General features: G+C 42.9%; 1 protein-coding gene across 3 annotated transcripts in view; it reads right to left on the minus strand.

Moving 5' to 3' along the window:
- Positions 1 to 13,124: 13,124 nt before the first annotated feature.
- Positions 13,125 to 19,234, minus strand: part of RCAN3 (RCAN family member 3) — a 35,852-nt gene continuing 29,742 nt past the window's right edge. For 2 of the 3 annotated variants that reach the window (XM_055574119.1, XM_055574117.1), the window contains one exon: positions 13,125 to 19,156. In XM_055574119.1, coding sequence (XP_055430094.1) covers positions 18,972 to 19,156 — 185 coding nt within the window. In that variant the 3' untranslated portion in view covers positions 13,125 to 18,971. The remainder of the gene's footprint in view (positions 19,157 to 19,234) is intronic. The other variant, XM_055574118.1, reaches the window with a different exon arrangement.

Consider the following 19,234-nt stretch of genomic DNA (forward strand, 5'->3'; position numbering starts at 1 on the left):
GTATCTGACTCTGTGCAACCCCATGGACTGCAGCCTATGTACCTGTATAGCTGTCTTTAAAGTTGGATTGTGTGGGGAATTCCCTGGTGGTCCAGTGGTTAGGACTCCACGCTCCCACTGCAAGGAGCATGTGTTCCATTCCTGGTCTGGGAACTAAGCTCTCCAAGCTGCATGGTGAGGCCAAATAAATAAATAAATTGGAATTATGCTAATCTGACTGAAGGGTTTGGGGGAGGCTGGGGTCTGGCCAATCACAGAATGTTACATGGGAGGTTTGCCAGCTGGCGAGTGTCAAAAGCTCTGCCCTGTAGAATCTGGCAGTCTCCTGCATCAGGCTGGTTTGTGGCTGGATCCGTGAAGCCTAGCACTCTATTATGGACACACAATGGGCCCTCAATATTTATAGAAAAGGAGAAGAGATCTTAGGGGAGTCCCCGTTTACAAACAGGAAACTGAGGCCCAGGCTGCAGAGGTGAGTTGCCCACAGTCACACAGCAAGGGAATGACAGAACCAGGAGTACAGTCGGGTTTCCCCACTGTGTTTTCAAAGTATTTCTAGAAAATGTTTGGTTTGGGGCCTATTGCTTTGCCACTGGTGCCTATAAGATGCTGTCAAAGCCTTGATAACTTCTTCCCAAGTTGACTGAGAACTAAGAGAACCATGTGTTTTCATAGGAAACTCTGGTGATGTTTATTAAAAAGGATTAAGACGTGAAATTCTGTGAATCACTATATTGTACACCTGTAACATTGATATATTAACTATACTTCAATTAAAAAAGAAGTGCAATTCTATCATTCTACTTTTTTTTTTTTTTTAAAGTGAAAGCAGGTTTATTGAGAAAGAGACACGTTCCATAGACAGGATGCTGTCCATCTCAGAAGGTAAGAGCAGCCCCAGGACATGGAAAGTCAGAGCAACCTGTGATTCTACTTTTTCAGTGAATACTTGAAACATGGTCTTTGGCTTCAGAGAGCTCCTCTGTGATGGGAGAGGCAGAAGGCAGGGAGAGTTCACTGAAAAATCACTCTGTTCTTGAGAACTGAGATCTATGAGGCCACCTCAAGATGCTTCCAGAAGCTCTTGCTGTGTTGTGCAAGGGGTCAAGAGCTCTAAAGTCAGATGGTCTCAAGTTCCAATCCTTTTTAAACCTCTTTGAGACTCAGTTTCTTTCAGTTGAATGAAGGTAATATACCTACGCTAGTATTGTTGTGGTGAGAATTAAAAATGAGATAATGCTTATAAAATGCTAGGTAAGTGGAAGAATTTTTATGCTAAGTGGTAGGGGCTGGGGAGGTGGACATGTTGACACAAGGGGACCTTAGCATCTCTGGTACGGTCCCCTCTGAGGGATTCAATGATCTTCAGCTTTCTGTCATCCATGGCTCTACCCCACCCTCTGCTTCTCTGTTAACCCAGGCCAACCAAGTCATAGGACACCTGCCATGTCAGAATGGCTTTGCACACACCTGCCATGAGGGATCTGGGGATGAAACTCTGAAACCCAGCAGGACCCTGCAAAGCCTTGCGTGGTACAATATCCTCTGTGTCCCTGACTTCTTGTTTGGCCTTCTCTGGTTCCAAACAGCAGACTCAAGCAGTCAGCGATTAGAAAATAGAGTCAAAGGACTCCTAGTTCCTCCTGAAGGCATGTAGATAATAATCTGACACATACCCTTGCATTGTCCTATAGAAACTAAGCCACCCCCACTCACTGGAGTGACTGGTGACTACATGTTGACCATAAGGACACAGACTCCAGACTGGTTGGAACAGGAAGGTGGATGCTTGAGATTCAAAAACCATCTCCCTGTTACGTCACCACCAGCCAATTAGAAGAATGTCCATAAGCTGATCATGTGCCCTGCGACCTATCCCTAATGCTATAATACTTTTAAAACTCTTGCTTAAAGGCCAGGGGAGTTCAGGTCTTTTGAATACTAGCTGCCCGTTCTCCTTGCTTGATGCCCTGCAATAATTGATGCCCAGCACAATAATTGTGCTGTACTTTCCCTCAGTACAATCCGTTGTCCGTAGATTGGCTCTGCTGGTGTCACGTGAGCAGACTCAAGTTCAGTCTGGTAACAACTCTTCCTCTCACCAGCCTCCCTCATAAGGAGTTGACCAGGGTCAGACATACAAGCCAAGCTCAGCGAGGCAGAGGCATAAAAAGGCTCTAGCTAAACTTCTTCTCTCAGTTTATTTATTAAGTCCTCCTGTTCACGACAGGCCAGGCACTCCGCAAGGTGGGGCAGAATCAGTGGGGGCCCTGCCTCGTCCTGTAGACGTCACCTTCCAGAGGGGCTGTGGGGACAGCTGACATGAAGCACAAAAGATGGTCACACAAGAGAAGGACAGTCTGGGAAAAGTCCCCTGAAGGACATAACATGCTGTTTTTGATTATTATCGGTGGGAGAGCAGGAGCTCCTTCAGAAACAGAGGGAAGGGTGAGTACCATCTGCCAGGAGAAGACAGCTGAGCTGAGATGGAAAGGACAAGCAGGTAGATGGAGGAGGGGCTGTGGCTGGGCAGTGTTCTGGAGGCAGGGAAAGCCCACAAGGTCAGATGGTTGACTGGAGTAGGAGCAGAGGGCAGAGTGGACAGGAGGAGATCAGAGGCAGACAGAGGTCAGATCTTCTAAGGTCTTGAAAGTGAAAGTCACTCAGTCATGTCTGACTCTTTGTGACCCCATGGACTATCAGTCCATGGAATTCTCCAGGCCAGAATACTGAAGTGGGTAGCCTTTCCCTTCTCCAGGAGATCTTCCCAACCCAAGGATTGAACCCAGGTCTCCTGCATTGCAGATTTCATTCCACGAACCATGAAACCCATGGGATGGGGAGTTAAGAAAGGCAGTGGCCTGATCTAACCTGTTTGTTTATTTTTTCTTTTTTGCCTGTGCTGGGTCTTCACTGTGGTGCACAGGCTTCTCTAATTGTGGTGTGTGGGCTTAACTGCCCCATGGGATCCAAGTTCCCTGGCCAGGGATCAAAGCTGTGTCCCCTGAATTGGAAGGCAGATTCTTAACCACTGGACCACCAGGGAAGCCCCCAAGTGTTGAAAAGTTTAGTGCCACCCTCCCCACACACACATCCAGGGAGGGGAGAGGGGCTGGAGATCGAATCAATCTTCAGTGGCCAAGATTTAATCAATTGTGTTTAGATAATGAACCCTCCATAAAAAAGCCAAAAGAAGCTTGGAGAGCTTTCCCAGTGGGCAAAGAAGGCTACGTTCACATGCTGGGAGGGTGGCGCCCCCCAGGCTCCATGGAGACAGAAGCTTCTGTGGTCAGGACCCTTCTGGACCTCGCCCGGTGTATCTATACTTATGGCTTTTCATTCGTATCTTTTAATATCCTTTCTAATAATCTGGTAACCTAGTAAGTAAACGGTTTGCCTGAGTTCTGTGAGCCATTGTACCAGATCAATCAAGCCCATGGAGAGGGTCCTGGGAACCTCTGATTTCCACCAGGTCATCAGAAGCACAGGTAATAACCTGGACCATTAATTAGCATCTGCAGCGAGAGTCAGTCTTGTAGGACTGAGCCCTTAACCTGTGGGATCAGATGCTATCTCCAGGGAGATAGTGTCAGAACTGAGTTAAATTGTAGGGCATTTGCTGGTGTCACACAATTGCTTGGTGTAAGAAAACTACCTGCCCCTCCCCCGCCCCCTTTCCCCAAACACATTTGCTGGCCAGAAGTGTCAGAAGTAAAGCTGCATATTGAGAGCAGAGGAGATATGAGTACGTTTTTGCATGAGTGTAGAAACAGAAAATAAAAACAGCACGTGCGGACTCTGACAAGTATATAAAATGAATGTCCGTGTACTGATGAAGATTTGAAGAGTTTGGCAGAGTGTAAATAAAACATGGGGATTTTCCGTGTTCTTTTTTTCCCTGTAGAGAAGATGGTGTTTATGTTAAACAGTTTTCTAAGTGAATTAAAATGGCTCATGAAATTACCCAACAAACCACCCCTGTTTCAGATGTACCATATGGATCCTTAGGCTCTGGGAGATTTAAAAAGAACAAAAAAAACTGCTCTTTCCACATAGAAGGTACTCAAATGCATGGAGCTAACCTTCCTTTTCTTGTTAGCAGAGGGTGTTGCTGCAAACCAGCCTTTGAGCACCTGGGTTTTTATCTCCTGGCTGGAACTGTTCAGTCTCTCACTTCTGCCCTCAAAGCCTTAATCTGCTATTTATGGCTTTTGAGATGGTTGCTGGGGAAACAAGACAAATGTCACAGAGGATTAGAATGCAATTTCGAGGGGAGACAAAGCACAGAGATTCATGAATCCAGAGACATCCAAGTCCACACTGACTCAGCCAGCACACACAAAAGAGGAGGCAAACATACCCAGGCCCATTGATTCTGAAATCAACGCCTTGCCTCTCAGCCAAGGGGATGAAGACAGCAACAAAGGCCAACAGACTCAGAAACCACGATTCTTAACCATCTACAGTGCACACTGCGTGACTGTCCATGTGACTGTTGCCCATGTAAATAGTACTCTTTGGGGACTTTCCTGGTGGCCCAGTGGTAAAGAATCTGCCTTGCAATGCAGGAGGCATGGGTTCAGTCCTTGGTCTGGGAACTAAGATCCCACGTTTGTTGCTGTTCAGTTGCTAAGTTGTGTCTGACTCTTTGCAACCCTATGAACTACAGCACGCCAGGCTTCCTTGTCCTTCATTATTTCCCGAACTTTACTCAGACTCATGTCCATTGAGTCAGTGATGCCATCCAACCATCCCATCCTCTGTTGTCCCCTTCTCCTGCCCTCAAATTTTCAAGCATCAAGGTCTTTTCGAATGTGTTGGCTCTTTGCATCAGATGGAGCTTCAGCTTCTGCATCAATCCTTCCAATGAATATTCAGGCTTGATTTCCTTTAGGATTGACTGGTTTGATCTCCTTCCTGTCCAAGGGACTCTCAAGAGTCTTCTCCAGCACCACATTTCGAACGCATCAATTCTTTGGCGCTCAGCCTTTATGGACCAGCTCTCATGTCCATACATGACTACTGGAAGAACCATAGCTTTGACTAGATGGACCTTTGTCGGCAAAGTAATGTTTCTGCTTTTTAATACACTGCCTAGGTTTGTCATAGCTTTTCTTCCAATGAGCAAGCATCTTTTAATTTCATGGCTGCAGTCACCATCGGCAGTGATTTTGGAGCCCAAGAAAACAAAACCTGCCCATCTATTTTTCCCCATCTATTTGCCATGTCATGATGGGACAAGATGCCATGATCTTAGTGTTTTAAATATTGAGCTTTAAGCCAGCTTTTTCACTCTCCTCGTTCACCTTCATCAAGAGATTTGTTTTATTTCCTCTTCACTTTTTGCCACTAGGGTGGTATCATCTGCATAACTGAGGTCACAGAGCAACTATGCCCGTGGGCCACAACTATTGACCCTGTGCTCTAGAGCCCGGGAGTTACAACTAGTGAGGCCTCGTGCTGCAGCTTCTGGAGCCTGTGCCCCAACTAAAGAGTCCATGCGCCACAGTGAAATATCCCATGACACAACAAAAATCTCACGTGCCCCTACCAAGGCACGACACAGCCAAATAAATAAATTTTTTAAAAAGTGTATTCTGTGGTACCCAGAGATGTGATCCAGAGGAGGCAGGGCCCATTCCCCCAAGCTGTGGTCCTGCATTTGGATTAATTCCCATTTGAGTTCTGGGAGCATCTGGGTGATGGAAGGTGAAGAAAGGAGAGAGTGACCAAGACTGAGCCAGACTTCTGGAACTCCCAGCAAGCCACCTGGTCTCTCGAGGCTTCTGTTTTCACGTCTGTAAAATGGCAGATTGGGCTGTTTTGTATCTGAGGCTTCTTCCAGTGAGTTTGACTCTCATGACTGTCGCTTTAACCAGCTAGCCCATGTCACACCTGACAACTTCCTCATTTTTATGATAATTTTTAGGAACCCTATGATTCAATCTCACTGGTTGCTAGGGAAGAATTTTCTGTTCCCAGAGTGAAAACGAGAGGCTGTAAATGAAGCCCTTTGGCCGCCAGTGCAAGCTGCCTTTCCTCACCTTGGCAAGGAAACTGTCTTGTTATCTAGGATTCTAGGAGCACTTCCTGGCAGCAGCGAGCCTGTCGGCATCTCTCTCTGCTGCTGGATTCGCTCTCCCCTGGTACCTCCTGGTCCCCTCTAATATCACAGTCACCCTAGGAAATCCAGAGCAGGAGTAGAAGGAATATACACACACAAAGAAGTGACTCCATTTCCTTCTGGGTGACCTCAGGCAGATCTCCTAACCTTTCTGGGTCTTGATTTACTCTTCTACAATTCATTCACCCATGCAAATATTTACTGAGTGCCTGCTATGTGCCAGCAATGAATAAAAGGGACAACAACTAGTGTCTTGATGAAGCTGATATTCTCATATGAGGGGAAAACACTAAAAATAAATAAGCCAGGGATAGGGCATGTTGGAAGGTGGTAAGTGATTTGGGGAAAAATAAAAGGAAGGTGGACTGGTGATATCTGCTGCCTACCCAAAGAGTTGCCATCAGGACTGAATGAGCTGATGTTCATAAAATTACTTCCTCAAACAGTAATGGGCTATGCAAATATAAAGGATAATTATATCATAATGTTTTGTTCAATGAAAGCATATTCAAAAGATCCGAAAGGCATGGAGAATGTGGTGACCCAGGAATGAAGAAGCCAAGTCAGCTTGAATCATGGCTGGAACCGGGAAGGGAGCTTGGACATCCTCTAGCCCAGGGATCTGGCAGTCCCTCAGAGTCACCCATGTGCTTTGAAAAGAGATCAAAGTCGCTCTGCAGAGTCCCTGGAACCTAAGTCTCTGAGGGCAGGGACAGACATGCACATAGTTTCTTATAACCATCCAGGTGATGCTAATGTGTGATCAGGGTGGAGAGCAGCATCTGACCACAGAGAGGGGAGGACTTACCTAAAACCTGAGGTCTTTCCTCCCCCAGGCCCAGTGTCACTGCGTGTCACTTGGCACCTCGTTCCCCTCCCTGCCGGGAGCCCCCCAGGGCCGCCGTGGCGTCTCAGCCCCTCCCCCCACCTTCCTGAAGGCCGGAGTGGCTCTCTTGACTGTGTGCTCACTCAGTCATGCCCAACTCTTTGTAACCCTATGGATGGCAGCCTCCCAGGCTCCTCTCTCCATGGATTCTTCAGGCAAGAAAACTAGAGAGGGTTGCTATTTCCTACTCCAGGGGATCCTCCCAGCCCAGGAATTGAACCTGCATCTCTTGTGTCTCCTGCGTTGGCAGGCGGATTCCTTGCCACTGTGCCACCCGGGAAGCCCAGTGGCTCTCTTACCTGAAGGCTAAGAAACTGCGTGAGTTTTCAGCAATGGCCAGGCTGTTGATCACTCCGAATTCAATTTCTGTTATGGGCTGAATTGTGTTCCACTGCCTGAAAATTCCTATGTTGGAAGTTCTAACTTCTAATATAATTTCTTCAGAATCTGATTGTGTTTGGAGATATGGCATTTAAACAGGTAATTAAAATATTAATAAAATGAAGTCGTATGAAAGTGAAAGTGTTAGTTGCTCAGCCATGTCCGATTCTTTGCGCCCTCATGGACCACAGCATGCCAGGCTTCCCTGTCCATCACCAACTCTTGGAGCTTACTCAAACTCATGTCCAAGAGTCGATGATGGCATCCAACCAACTCATCCTCTGTCATCCCCTTCTCCTTCCACCTTCAGTCTTTCCCAGCATCAGGGTCTTTTCAAATGAGTCAGTTCTTTGCATCAGGTGGCGAAAGACTTGGAGTTTCAGCTTCAGCATCAGTCCTTCAAATGAATATTCAGAACTGATTTCCTTTAGGATTGACAGGTTGGATTTCCTTGCAGTCCAAGGGATTCTCAAGAGTCTTCTCCAACACCACAGTTCAAAAGCATCAATTCTTTGGCGCTCAGCTTTCTTTATGGTCCAACTCTCACATCCATACATGACCACTGGAAAAACCATAGCCTTGACTAGACGGACCTTCATTGGCAAAGTAATGTCTCTGCTTTTTAATATGCTGTCTGGGTTGGTCATAGCCTTTCTTTCAAGGAGCAAGTGTCTTTTAATTTCATGGCTGCAGTCACCATTTGCAGTGATTTTGGAGACCAAGAAAATAAAGTCTCTAACTGTTTCCATTGTTTCCCCATCTATTCGCTATGAAGTGATGGGACTGGATGCCAATATCTTAGTTTTCTGAATTTTGAGCTTTAAGCCAACTTTTTCACTCTTCTCTTTCACTTTCATCAAGAGGCTCTTTAGTTCTTCTTCACTTTCTGCCATAAGAGTGGTGTCATTTGCATATCTGAGGTAATTGATATTTCTCCCAGCATATCTTGATTCCAGCTTGTGCTTCATCCAACCCAGCATTGCGCATGATGTACTCTGTATATAAGTTAAATAAGCAGGGTGACAATATACAGGCTTGATGTACTCCTTTCCCGATTTGGAACCAGTCTGTTGGTCCATGTTCAGTTCTAACTGTTGTTTCTTGACCTGCATACAGATTTCTCAGGAGGCAGGTCAGGTGGTCTGGTATTCCCATCTCTTTCAGAATTTTCCATAGTCTGTTGTGATCCACAGAGTCAAAGGCTTTGGCATAGTCAATAAAGCAGAAATAGATGTTTTTCTGGAACTCTCTTGCTTTTTTGATGATCTAACGGATGTTGGCAGTGTGATTTCTGGTTCCTCTGCCTTTTCTAAAACCAGCTTGAACATCAGGAAGTTCATGGTTCACATATTGCTGAAGCCTGGCTTGGAGAATTTTGAGCATTACTTTGCTAGCATGTGAGATGAGTGCAACTGTGCGGTAGTTTGAGCATTCTTTGGCATTGCCTTTGGGACTGGAATGAAAACTGACTTTTTCCAGTCCAGCAGCCACTGCTGAGTATTCCAAATTTGCTGGCATATTGAGTGCAGCACTTTCACAGCATCATCTTTTAGGATTTGAAATAGCTCAACTGGAATTTTATCACCTCCACTATCTTTGCTCATAGTGATGCTTCCTAAAGCCCAGTTGACCTCACATTCCAGGATGTCTGGCTCTAGGTGAGTGATCACACCATCGTGGTTATCTGGGTCATGAAGATCTTTTTTGTACAGTTCTTCTGTGTATTCTTTCCACCTCTTCTTAATATCTTCTGCTTCCGTTAGGTCCACACCATTTCTCTCTTTTATTGTGCTCATCTTTGCATGAAATGTTCCCTTGGGATCTCTAATTTTCTTAAAGCGATCTCTAGTCTTTCCCATTTTATTGCTTTCCTCTATTTCTTTGCGTTGATCACTGAGGAAGCCTTTCTTATCTCTCCTTGCTATTCTCTGGAACTCTGCATTCAGATGGGTATATCTTTCCTTTTCTCCTTTGCCTTTTGTTTCTCTTCTTTTCTCAGCTATTCTCGTGGCAAAACTCCGTTAGCCTTTGACCTGCTTCATTTTGTACCCCAAGGCCAAATTTGCCTGTTACTCCAGGTATCTCTTGACTTCCTACCTTTGCATTCCAGTCCTCTATGATGAAAAGGACATCTTTTGGGGGTGCGTTCAACTTCAGCTTCTTCAGCGTTACTGGTTGGGGCATAGACTTGGATTACTGTGATATTGAATGGTTTGCCTTGGAAAAGAACAGAGATCATTCTGTCGTTTTTGAGATTGCATCCAAGTACTGTATTTGGGACTCTTTTGTTGACTATGATGGCTACTCCATTTCTTCTAAGGGATTCTTGCTCACAGTAGTAGATATAATGGTCATCTGAGTTAAATTCACCCATTCCAGTCCATTTTAGTTCGCTGATTCCTAAAATGTCGATGTTCACTCTTGCCATCTCTTGTTTGACCACTTCCAATTTGCCTTGGTTCATGGACCTAATATTCCAGGTTGCTATGCCATATTGCTCTTTAAAGCATCAGACTTGACTTCCATCACCAGTCACATACACAACTGGGTGTTGTTTTTGCTTTGCCTCTGTCTCTTCATTCTTTCTGGAGAAGGCAATGGCACCCCACTCCAGTACTCTTGCCTGGAAAATCTCATGGATGGAGGAGCCTAGTAGGCTGCAGTCCATGGGGTCACTAAGAGTCAGACACGACTGAGCGAATTCCCTTTCACTTTTCACTTTCATGCATTGGAGAAGGAAATGGCAACCCACTCCAGTGTTCTTGCCTGGAGAATCCGGGGGACAGAGGACCTTGGTGGGCTGCCGTCTATGGGGTTGCACAGAGTCGGACACGACTGAAGTGACTTAGCAGCTTCATTCTTTCTGGAGGTATTTCTCCACTTATCTCCAGTAGACTATTGGGCACCTGCCGACTTTGGGAGTTCATCTTTCAGTGTCCTATCTTTTTGCTTTTTCATACTGTTCATGGGGTTCTCAAGGCAAAAATACTGAAGTGGTTTGTCATTCCTTTCTCAGTGGACCATGTTTTGTCAGAACTTACCACGAAGACCAGTCCTCTTGGGTGGCCCTACATGGCATGGCTCATAGTTTCATTGAGCAAGACTGGGCAAGATGGTCCATGTGATCAGTTTGATTAGTTTTCTGTGATTGTGGTTTTAAAAGCATAAAAGCGTATACTTAGATAATTAAAAGCATATACTTAATTACATATACATTTAAAAGCATATGCTTAATTATCCATGTTCTGATTAGAGTTTGAAAGTTTATTTCCACTGCTGTTTTGTTGCAATTATGAATGGTATCTTATTGCTTACAGTTTGGCTATTGATAGTGGAAGAAAATGCTACTTATTTTTGAAAGAAATTATTCTATTCAGCAACATCACTGTAACTTCTTAGAGATTCTGAGAGTTTCACTTGGTTTTTACATTTATCAAACCATGAAGTTTCCCTCTGATGTCCCAATCTAAGAATACTCTTACTTAGAGAAATTATTAAACAAATTTTAATTTGTAAGCCTATCCTTTAACTGATTAAAGTCAGGATTTTAGTAGAAAATTTCTTTCAGTGTTCTTCGTGCACCAGTGCAATGAAACACTCCTAAGCAAAAGGGCTCCATAGTTGATCAGAGTTTTGGAGACTCAGAATGTACAAATTTGTAAGTTCCTAGAAGCACAACAATATAGAAGCTGTTTAACTTTTCCAAACATTTCAGACAACAAGCTTTTCCCAAATAACAAATTTTGATACACCCTATTTAAATACCTAACCTATAAATTACTTACATTTATACTCTCTATGTCTCAGAAGACCAGGGGAAGTTTGGCAGAATTTTAGATCTTTCCTGTAAGCTTTAGATTTATATCTTTTTTTTCTTATAGATTAGAATTATATTTTGATGTGTTCAGTGAAGGCAGAGTGGGTTACTGCTCACTCCTCATATCTGTTCTAACATGTTTCTTGGTGATAATACAATTCCAATACAAACATTGTTGAATTTAACTTTTAAAGCAGTCTATTTTTTCCCCCCATTTTCTTTCTTTTATTTAAGTCAGCCTACTATTATGAGGTAAATTACCTAAAGCTTAATTCTTGTATTCTCTATTCTGCATTACAACAGTGTTTTATTTTTAGGTTATTTGCAGTGTTTTTCCAACTTGCTGTTTCAGGAAAGAATTTTTAGCTCCAGTGAAATCTTATTTTAAGGTCATTATGTACAACAGACTGCCAGGCCCCAGTCACCTGGAGGCCCAGCTCCACCTGGAGGCCACCCCCCAGAACACAGCTTGAAAACATCTGGGACAATGGCAACGTCCTCAGCAACTCTGAGTTAGTGGTATTAAAACAGAAAAACACTACTGATTTTAAGAACCTTTGAATCCTAGTATGTTTCCTCCTGAAAAACGAAAGATATCAGTTCAGCAGAGTAGAAGAGTGTGGTAGAGAGAACCTGGGGACAGAGGCAAGAAACTCAGATCTCCCAAGTGGGCGACCATCCAGATGTGTGAACTTGGCGATGTCTCTTGGGCCATTTGCTCGCAAAGGTGTGAGTAGGAGGCGTGGGGCGGGGGAGTGGCGGCCACTGAAATACGTGTGTTCTGAACTGTCCTGTGAGCTCTCACAGCTGCTGGAGGGGGGGCCTGGGTCTCCACTCTCCCACCCTGCCTCCTTTCAAAAGAAGCAGCTTTGTTTACCTATTTTTTTTTTTTTTTTTTTTTGGTAATCGGTTTTACACTGGGATTTATATAAGATTTTATTTGAACAAATAGCAGATGGCTTAAAAACTGGTATGGGGACTTCCCTGGTCCAGTGGTTAAGAGTCCACCTTCCAATGCAGGGGACACAGGTTTGATCCTTGATCAGGGGACTAAGATCCCACATCCTGCAGGACAGCTAAGCTCGGGCACCACCACTACTGAGCCCCCGTGCTCTTCAGCCCGAGCACCACAACTGGAGAGAAGCCTGGCAACTAAGACCCAATGTAGCCAAATAAACAAACAGAGAAACAATATATTTTTTTAAAGTGGTATGTATATTTTAAAAAATCACTGTACTAAATAATCTCTACAGTCATTTCTTCTAGCTTTAACATTTTGGAGTTTTTTTTTTTTTTTTTTTTTTAAACTAAGACAGAAAATAGGTTTTTACCAAAAATAAATAATTTTTAAAAAAGATGTATTTATTTATTAGCTGTGGTGGGTCTTCGCTGCTGTGTGTGGGCTTCTCTAGTTGAGGCGAGCAGGGGCTACTCTCCGTTGCAGTATGTCGGCTTCTCATTGCAGTGGCCTCTCTCGCTGTGGAGCATGGGCTCTAGGGTGCTTGGGCTTTGGTAGCTGCAACACATGGGCTCAGCTGATGCAGTGCACGGGCTTAGCTGCTCCATGGCATGTAGGGTCTGCCTGGACCAGCAATGGAGTTGGTGTCCCCTGCACTGCAAGGAAGATTCTTAATCAGTGGACTACCAGGGAAGCCCAAAGGCAAATCATTTCTAGCTGAGGAGCAAACCAGGGTAAAAACTTTTCTTGGTGAAGAACATAAACCAGAGTGGTTATTTCCAGAGTCAGTGGCGAGTCACCACCATCTTTAACTCCGGCACAAACACAGCACTAATGTGCAGTGGGATCAGGTTAAACAATCAAACATAATATTTCCCTTTTCTGCCTTTTCTGTGTTATTACCTAAACGTAAGTGATACTTATTGAAAATACTACAAAGAAAACTCAATTCACAGGATTTAAAAAAAAAACACAACTAACTTTATTAGCTTTAAAAACAAAACTGTTACCATTAATCACAAAGATTTCCCCCAAAATTACATTCTGCTTTTGTCACCTTGACAAGACAAGGAATGTTTAAATGTCCTCAAAATACAGAAGAGCTGAAGTTGACAAATAACACAGTATACACACTACGAATCGCCACTGTAAGCACACTGAAATGTGGAATACACACCTGTGAATTATCAGCCAGTTTTTGGAAGTATAGGAATATCCACTACAGATGATAGTAGCAGAAAGGTAACGTCCCCCAAAATGTAACAGAAGGTCAGACATTTGCAGATAAAATAATAAATCTGACTCCTGGGTTCAGTTAACACAGAAGTGAAATGGTGGAGAAACATTTCTTGAACTTGGAGGCTACGCACAGTATGCTGCTGCTGCTGCTGCTGCTGCTAAGTCGCTTCAGTCGTGTCCGACTCTGCGCGACCCCATAGACGGCAGCCCACCAGGCTCCCCCGTCCCTGGGATTCTCCAGGCAAGAACACTGGAGTGGGTTGCCAGTTCCTTCTCCAATGCATGAAAGTGAATAGTGAAAGTCAAGTCGCTCAGTCGTGTCCGACTCTTCATGACCCCATGGACTGCAGCCCACCAGGCTCCTCCGCCCATGGGATTTTCCAGGCAAGAGTACTGGAGTGGGGTGCCATTGCCTTCTCCAATGCACAGTATAGGAGGATTGAAATCACGGGGCCCCGACTTGGGCTGAGAAGCGGTGGGAGGAGTATGGCACACCAGCAGGACTAGCCACCTTTATCTCTCCTCAGTCCCCAATCTGAGTTAGGAAGACTGGGGACTGAATAGAAAACAACACAGAAAACCACAGATTAGGTGCATAGATATGTCTTCCCTTATGACAAGAATGAACAATCAGTCAAAGCCACGCAGGAGTTCCAAGAGCCTGCAGAACACAGTTTTGTTTCCAAAGGAAATGTAGGTTTACAGGAGAGACCACATGACTGATTTAGCAAAAGGCCTTCAAATTTTTGTTTAAATGGACAGTGATACTTTGACCTAGCCCAAGATTAGCTCTTTTTAACCCTAGCTGGAAAGTTCTAATTTGACCATTTTTATAATTTTTTGATCAGTGAATCTAGGAATTGGAAATTTCAGTTGCTTAGTTGCTTGTATAGTCATTAATAATGACACTCTACAAATTATTACAATTTCCCCCTGATTCACGGTTAAAAAACAATGGCATTCCAATGAAGGTGCTCTGACTGACCCCACTCCAATGGAAGTTTAAAAAACATGTATTTATCAAATTGTTGGACAAGGTTCATAAATCTTATTCTTTAAATCTGTTGAACCTTTTAAAAGACACAGTTCTACAACACGGACTTACTTCTTAAGCTAGAAGGCAACTACGTCTCTAAGTCTTTAGTTTCTTTATATTAGCATACTTATTGTAAGAAATTCCTTTCCAACAGGAAGATAAAAATGCAGGTGAGCCAAGAAGGGAAAGACTGACTGATCTCACCTGCAGGAGAGGTATGAAGTACATAACTCTGGAGAAAACAGAGATATCCACCAGACAGTGAGCCTGAGGCACCAAAGAATTTTGTTGTTTCCAATGCTTAATTATATTTTAGATTTTCCCTTCTAAAAAAAAGCCATGGACTGTAAACAAGTCTGTATAAAAACACGAAGCACAGGTCAGCCTTCAATCATTGACAGAATTGCATCTCACAAACACTGAGTGAGCATTCCCTTCCACAGCAAGCCCTTTCCAAATCATATTAGGTCTCATTCTGCTTCATTACAGTCATGTTTCAAGTATGCCTATTTATATTGTAATCCGATTATTATGAAAATCTATGAAAGCCTACATAAAATGTCACCACAATTCCTGGCTACCAAAATAACATTAAGTAGATTCCAAACCCAATGGTACAAGGACAACAAAAACACAAAACATGGAACATGAAATTCATTCATTGAAATTACTAAGTCACTGACTTTGTCAGATAAGAGTTTTCTTATTCATTGTATCTCACTGGGGAAAAGGAATTTTTTCCACTTTTGTTTCTTATGACTGGTTATCGTGGCCTCTGAGTGTCTTTAAGAAGTCAGTTCAAGAAAAAGTAGAGAAAAGCCACAGCCTGGACATTGGGACTGCCAATTCGAGAACCTGGGCTGCCTTCTGTGGGCTTCATACCAAGTCACATCGCCTGCTTTCTCATCTAAGCAACACGAGGATTCGACGATATGATTTCCAAAGCTGCCCTCAGCTCTGTAATTGAGATTCTGAGAAATCAAATATTTCCACTGTATATCACAACATTTTAAAAAGATGGGATTAATGTGAATGGGAAAAACAATCATATTCTAGAAGAATGAAAGAGCTAGACTGACGCTATCTCCTGGCATCTCTTTGATTTGAATATCCCATAAACCAAAATGTTGATTTAAACTTTTATGCTACAAACAATAAAGTCCAGTTGTACAGCACAGGGCGCTAGTCAATACCCTGTGATAAACCGTAATGGAAAAGAATATAAACAAGGATATGTATCTGTATGTGTAACTGAATCACTTTGCTCTGCAGCAGAAACTAACACAACACTGTAAAATCAACTATATTTCAATTACAAAAAATACCCTTTACGTTGAACTTAAAAGTTCCCAGTAGCTTTTATTTGGCTCTTAATTACCGATAGGCTTTAGTGTACAACATTTTGGAGAAGCAGAATGTGAAAGGATTAGTTTGCTTTCACCTGATTTTCAGCTCTCCAAGGCAAGGGAACTGTTTTTACCATTTCTGCCTCTTAGCACCTAAACCAGTAGATGCTCAGAGGCGTACACTTCTAAATATAACAGATTCACTTCTGGTTTCGTCAGGTGGGTAAAGTGAAAGAACCTAGACCACAAGAGCCCACGCATTGCAAGTTCTGTCAACTATTTTTATTGTATTATAATTTTCTTATCTTCTACAAATGTTTTTCCTAACAAAAAGCATCGTCTTCTTCCCTCATAATTGCCTAACCTGATTCGAGATTATGGTGTCTAAAGAAACCATGGCTATTATACTTACAGTTAAATCTAAGTGATGACTCAGTTTCAAAGAAGAAACTGAGTTCATGTACATGAACTTATTAAAAGGTACTTAAATAAAAGATTAATGAGACTCGTCTCTCACAAGATGGATACATGAACTGGATACAGAATAGTCAAAAAAGATCAGAGATCATAATACCTGGGGAGATTCTGGTTGATTTCACAATATTAAAATGTTGACGGGTAGGAATTGCCTGGAGGTCCAGTGGTTAGGACTTGGTGCATTCATTGCCAAGGGCTTGGGTTCAATCCCTGGTCAAGGAAATAAGATTCTCTCAAAGCTGTGGGGTACAGTCAAAAATTTTAAAAAGTTAATGGGTTTAGTAGTTTTTCTTTTAGAGCTCATGTTGTGGAAACACTATACTAGAAAGAACAAAAATATTAATGTTTTCCATTCAGAAAAGTTGCAGTGGAAGCTTGGAGTCTTAACCACTGGACCACCAGGGAAGTTCTCAGAAAAGTTTTACATATATTAAATTAAAAACACATTATTTAATATATACTAAATTTTGGTTTAAGTTTTTCTTTAATTTATTCAACATTGAAAAAAATAAAGAGAAAAAGAAATATTCAGGTAATTCGCATTGTTGGTGGGGCTTCCCTGGTGGCTCACGCGGTAAAGAATCTGCCTGCAATTCAAGAGATCTGGGTTCGATTCCTGGGTTAGGAAGAGGCCCTGGAGAAGGAAATGGCAATCCACTCCAGTATTCTTGCCTGGAGAATTCCATGGTCAGAGGAGCCTCGTGTGCTATAGTCCATGGGGTCACAAAGAGTTAGATACAACTGAGCAACTAACACTTAAATTTGCATTGTTGGACTATAAAAGACAGTTTTAAGTTAGGGATAGAATATTCTTTAATTGGAAGGTACAGCATGAAAGCCAAGCCAAATAATAAAACATCATGACTTTTGATCACTTAGAAAATTACAGTGAATAAATATTATCTAAAAGAAAACTCAAAAATTTCCAAACATTGAAAATACATACATTTCCTGACTTACAGAGTTTGTTCTGCAATGATAAGTTAGTGCACCCAGATAAGATTAAAAACTGGCTGAATTTAGAACTGCAAAGTAAATTTATTAAGTGGCTGCCAGTTAAACTGCCAAATAATAAATTTAATAAGTTTAATAAACAGCTTACAGAATCACAAATTTCAACTGAATTTACATCGAGGCTTACCGTAAGTGGTGGATATATACAAACAGAAGAGTTGATCATCTCAGCATATTTGAAGGTAAGGAAAATATAGGAAACTTTTTTTTTTTTGCAATAAAGTTTAAGTCCTTAGAAATAAATTCTACCACAATAAGAACATCTAGACCACAGAAACACGTTACCAAAAATGTATCGATAGCATGATCTGAATTTCTGCATTTTTCTTTCGTTGTCGTGGCGGCCACACTGGTTTATTAGTCCAAACTCACAAGTCCTTGCACAGACACAGCAAGGAGCCCCGGACACTTGCCTTACAAAGAAAACCTTGGGGGAGCAGAGAACCAGTATGGCCACCTGACCTGAAGCAAAGCATTCTTAGTCACGACACTTTTCTACAAGAAGGACTTCAAAGCTCACACAGACCACAAAAGGGTTAAGAAGATGTCTGTTCAATGATACACCCTCAAACACAAGTAGGAAACAACTGTGTTTTAAGGGAAAATGCCAACTGGAAGCCACGGCAAACAAATTTCACCCAAAAGGAACTCTGACCAGTGAATTATCCCTATCTGCTCCATCTTTCCCTAATTCACAGAAAAACAATGTGTGCGACTTCTACGTCAAAGCAAACAGAAGAATGTTTAAATGGACAATTTAAAAACAGTCTTCAGAAAATCTTATCAGTTTCTGATTTAAAGTCTATGAATGATGACACACAAATATGAATAATGGCCACTCAACTGGTGGTTGAAGACGGCCCGAGCTACAGGCCGGGACGTGTCACAAATGGGAGAGCATGGCAGCCGCCTGAGATCCCAGTCAGCAGGGTCACAGTCATCAAGCTCACAGGTGGTGCGTCTCGCTTCCAAAGCAGCAGCTCTTTGCCCGGGGGGCGTTATCAGGAACTGGGGTCTATTATGTATCACTCTGTGATGAGAACAGTGTGCTCGTAGATTTGGGCATCTTGATTCTGACAGTCGAAGGGAACTGGGCATTTCTTCCCCAAAGCTAAAGAAAAAAAAAAAACCACTTGAGAAAAAAAATGATTTTCTGTGAATTATTCTCTATGTCAGGTCTCTTTCTGGGCAAAAATTTCCATGTATATTGAATAGCTATTAATCTTTGACCAAAAGATTTGTTTGGAGCCAATAGACCATTACAAACATACTCAACTAGATTATTAAGACTGTAATACTTTTTATTATTATTAAGACTATTTTTAAGTTCTCAAAAATGGAACTGCCCTGGGTGACTACCGTTTTCACTTTGGGGTACCCCATGCTATCCAGAATCAGGGAAATCAATGTTTCTGGAGGAAGCCATTCTCCAAATTTGCTGTTTAAAAGGGTCAAGAGTTGCCACGTGGTAGGGGCTAATCCTTTAAAATAACATGCTGTTCAGAACGTCAGTTAAAAATTGTGCTTTTAACCGATCAGTTAAAACTGCTACTCCATGTTCTACTGTCCCCAGTGTGGGTGCTCCGCGCCCCCTGGCCTCCCCTTGGCTGAGCAGTGGTCACGGTCATGGGTGGGCATGTCCCCGCCATCCCTGGCCAGGTGGGCAGCGGCTCCGCGCCACACCACCAAAGCCTCAAAGCGCACAGTCGAAGGCCCGGGGCTCGCTCAGCGCTGCGGTCGGAGGTTCTGGGCGCCGTGTCTGGGTGATTTTCTGTTTGGGGTTTTTTGTTTCTTCTTCCTCTTCAGTTTCACTTTCACAGACGTGAACCACCACGCTCGGTGTGGACTCGGTTCCTGCGTGAAGTTCATATTTCTCTCCTGCGGAGGTAAATAGCAAAGAAAGGGTTCTGAACCTTGAAACTTCTTGTTCTACTCATGTTTTCATTGCTGATTACT

Source organism: Bubalus kerabau, chromosome 3 (assembly GCF_029407905.1).
Source record: "Bubalus kerabau isolate K-KA32 ecotype Philippines breed swamp buffalo chromosome 3, PCC_UOA_SB_1v2, whole genome shotgun sequence".
Lineage (NCBI taxonomy): Eukaryota > Metazoa > Chordata > Mammalia > Artiodactyla > Bovidae > Bubalus > Bubalus kerabau.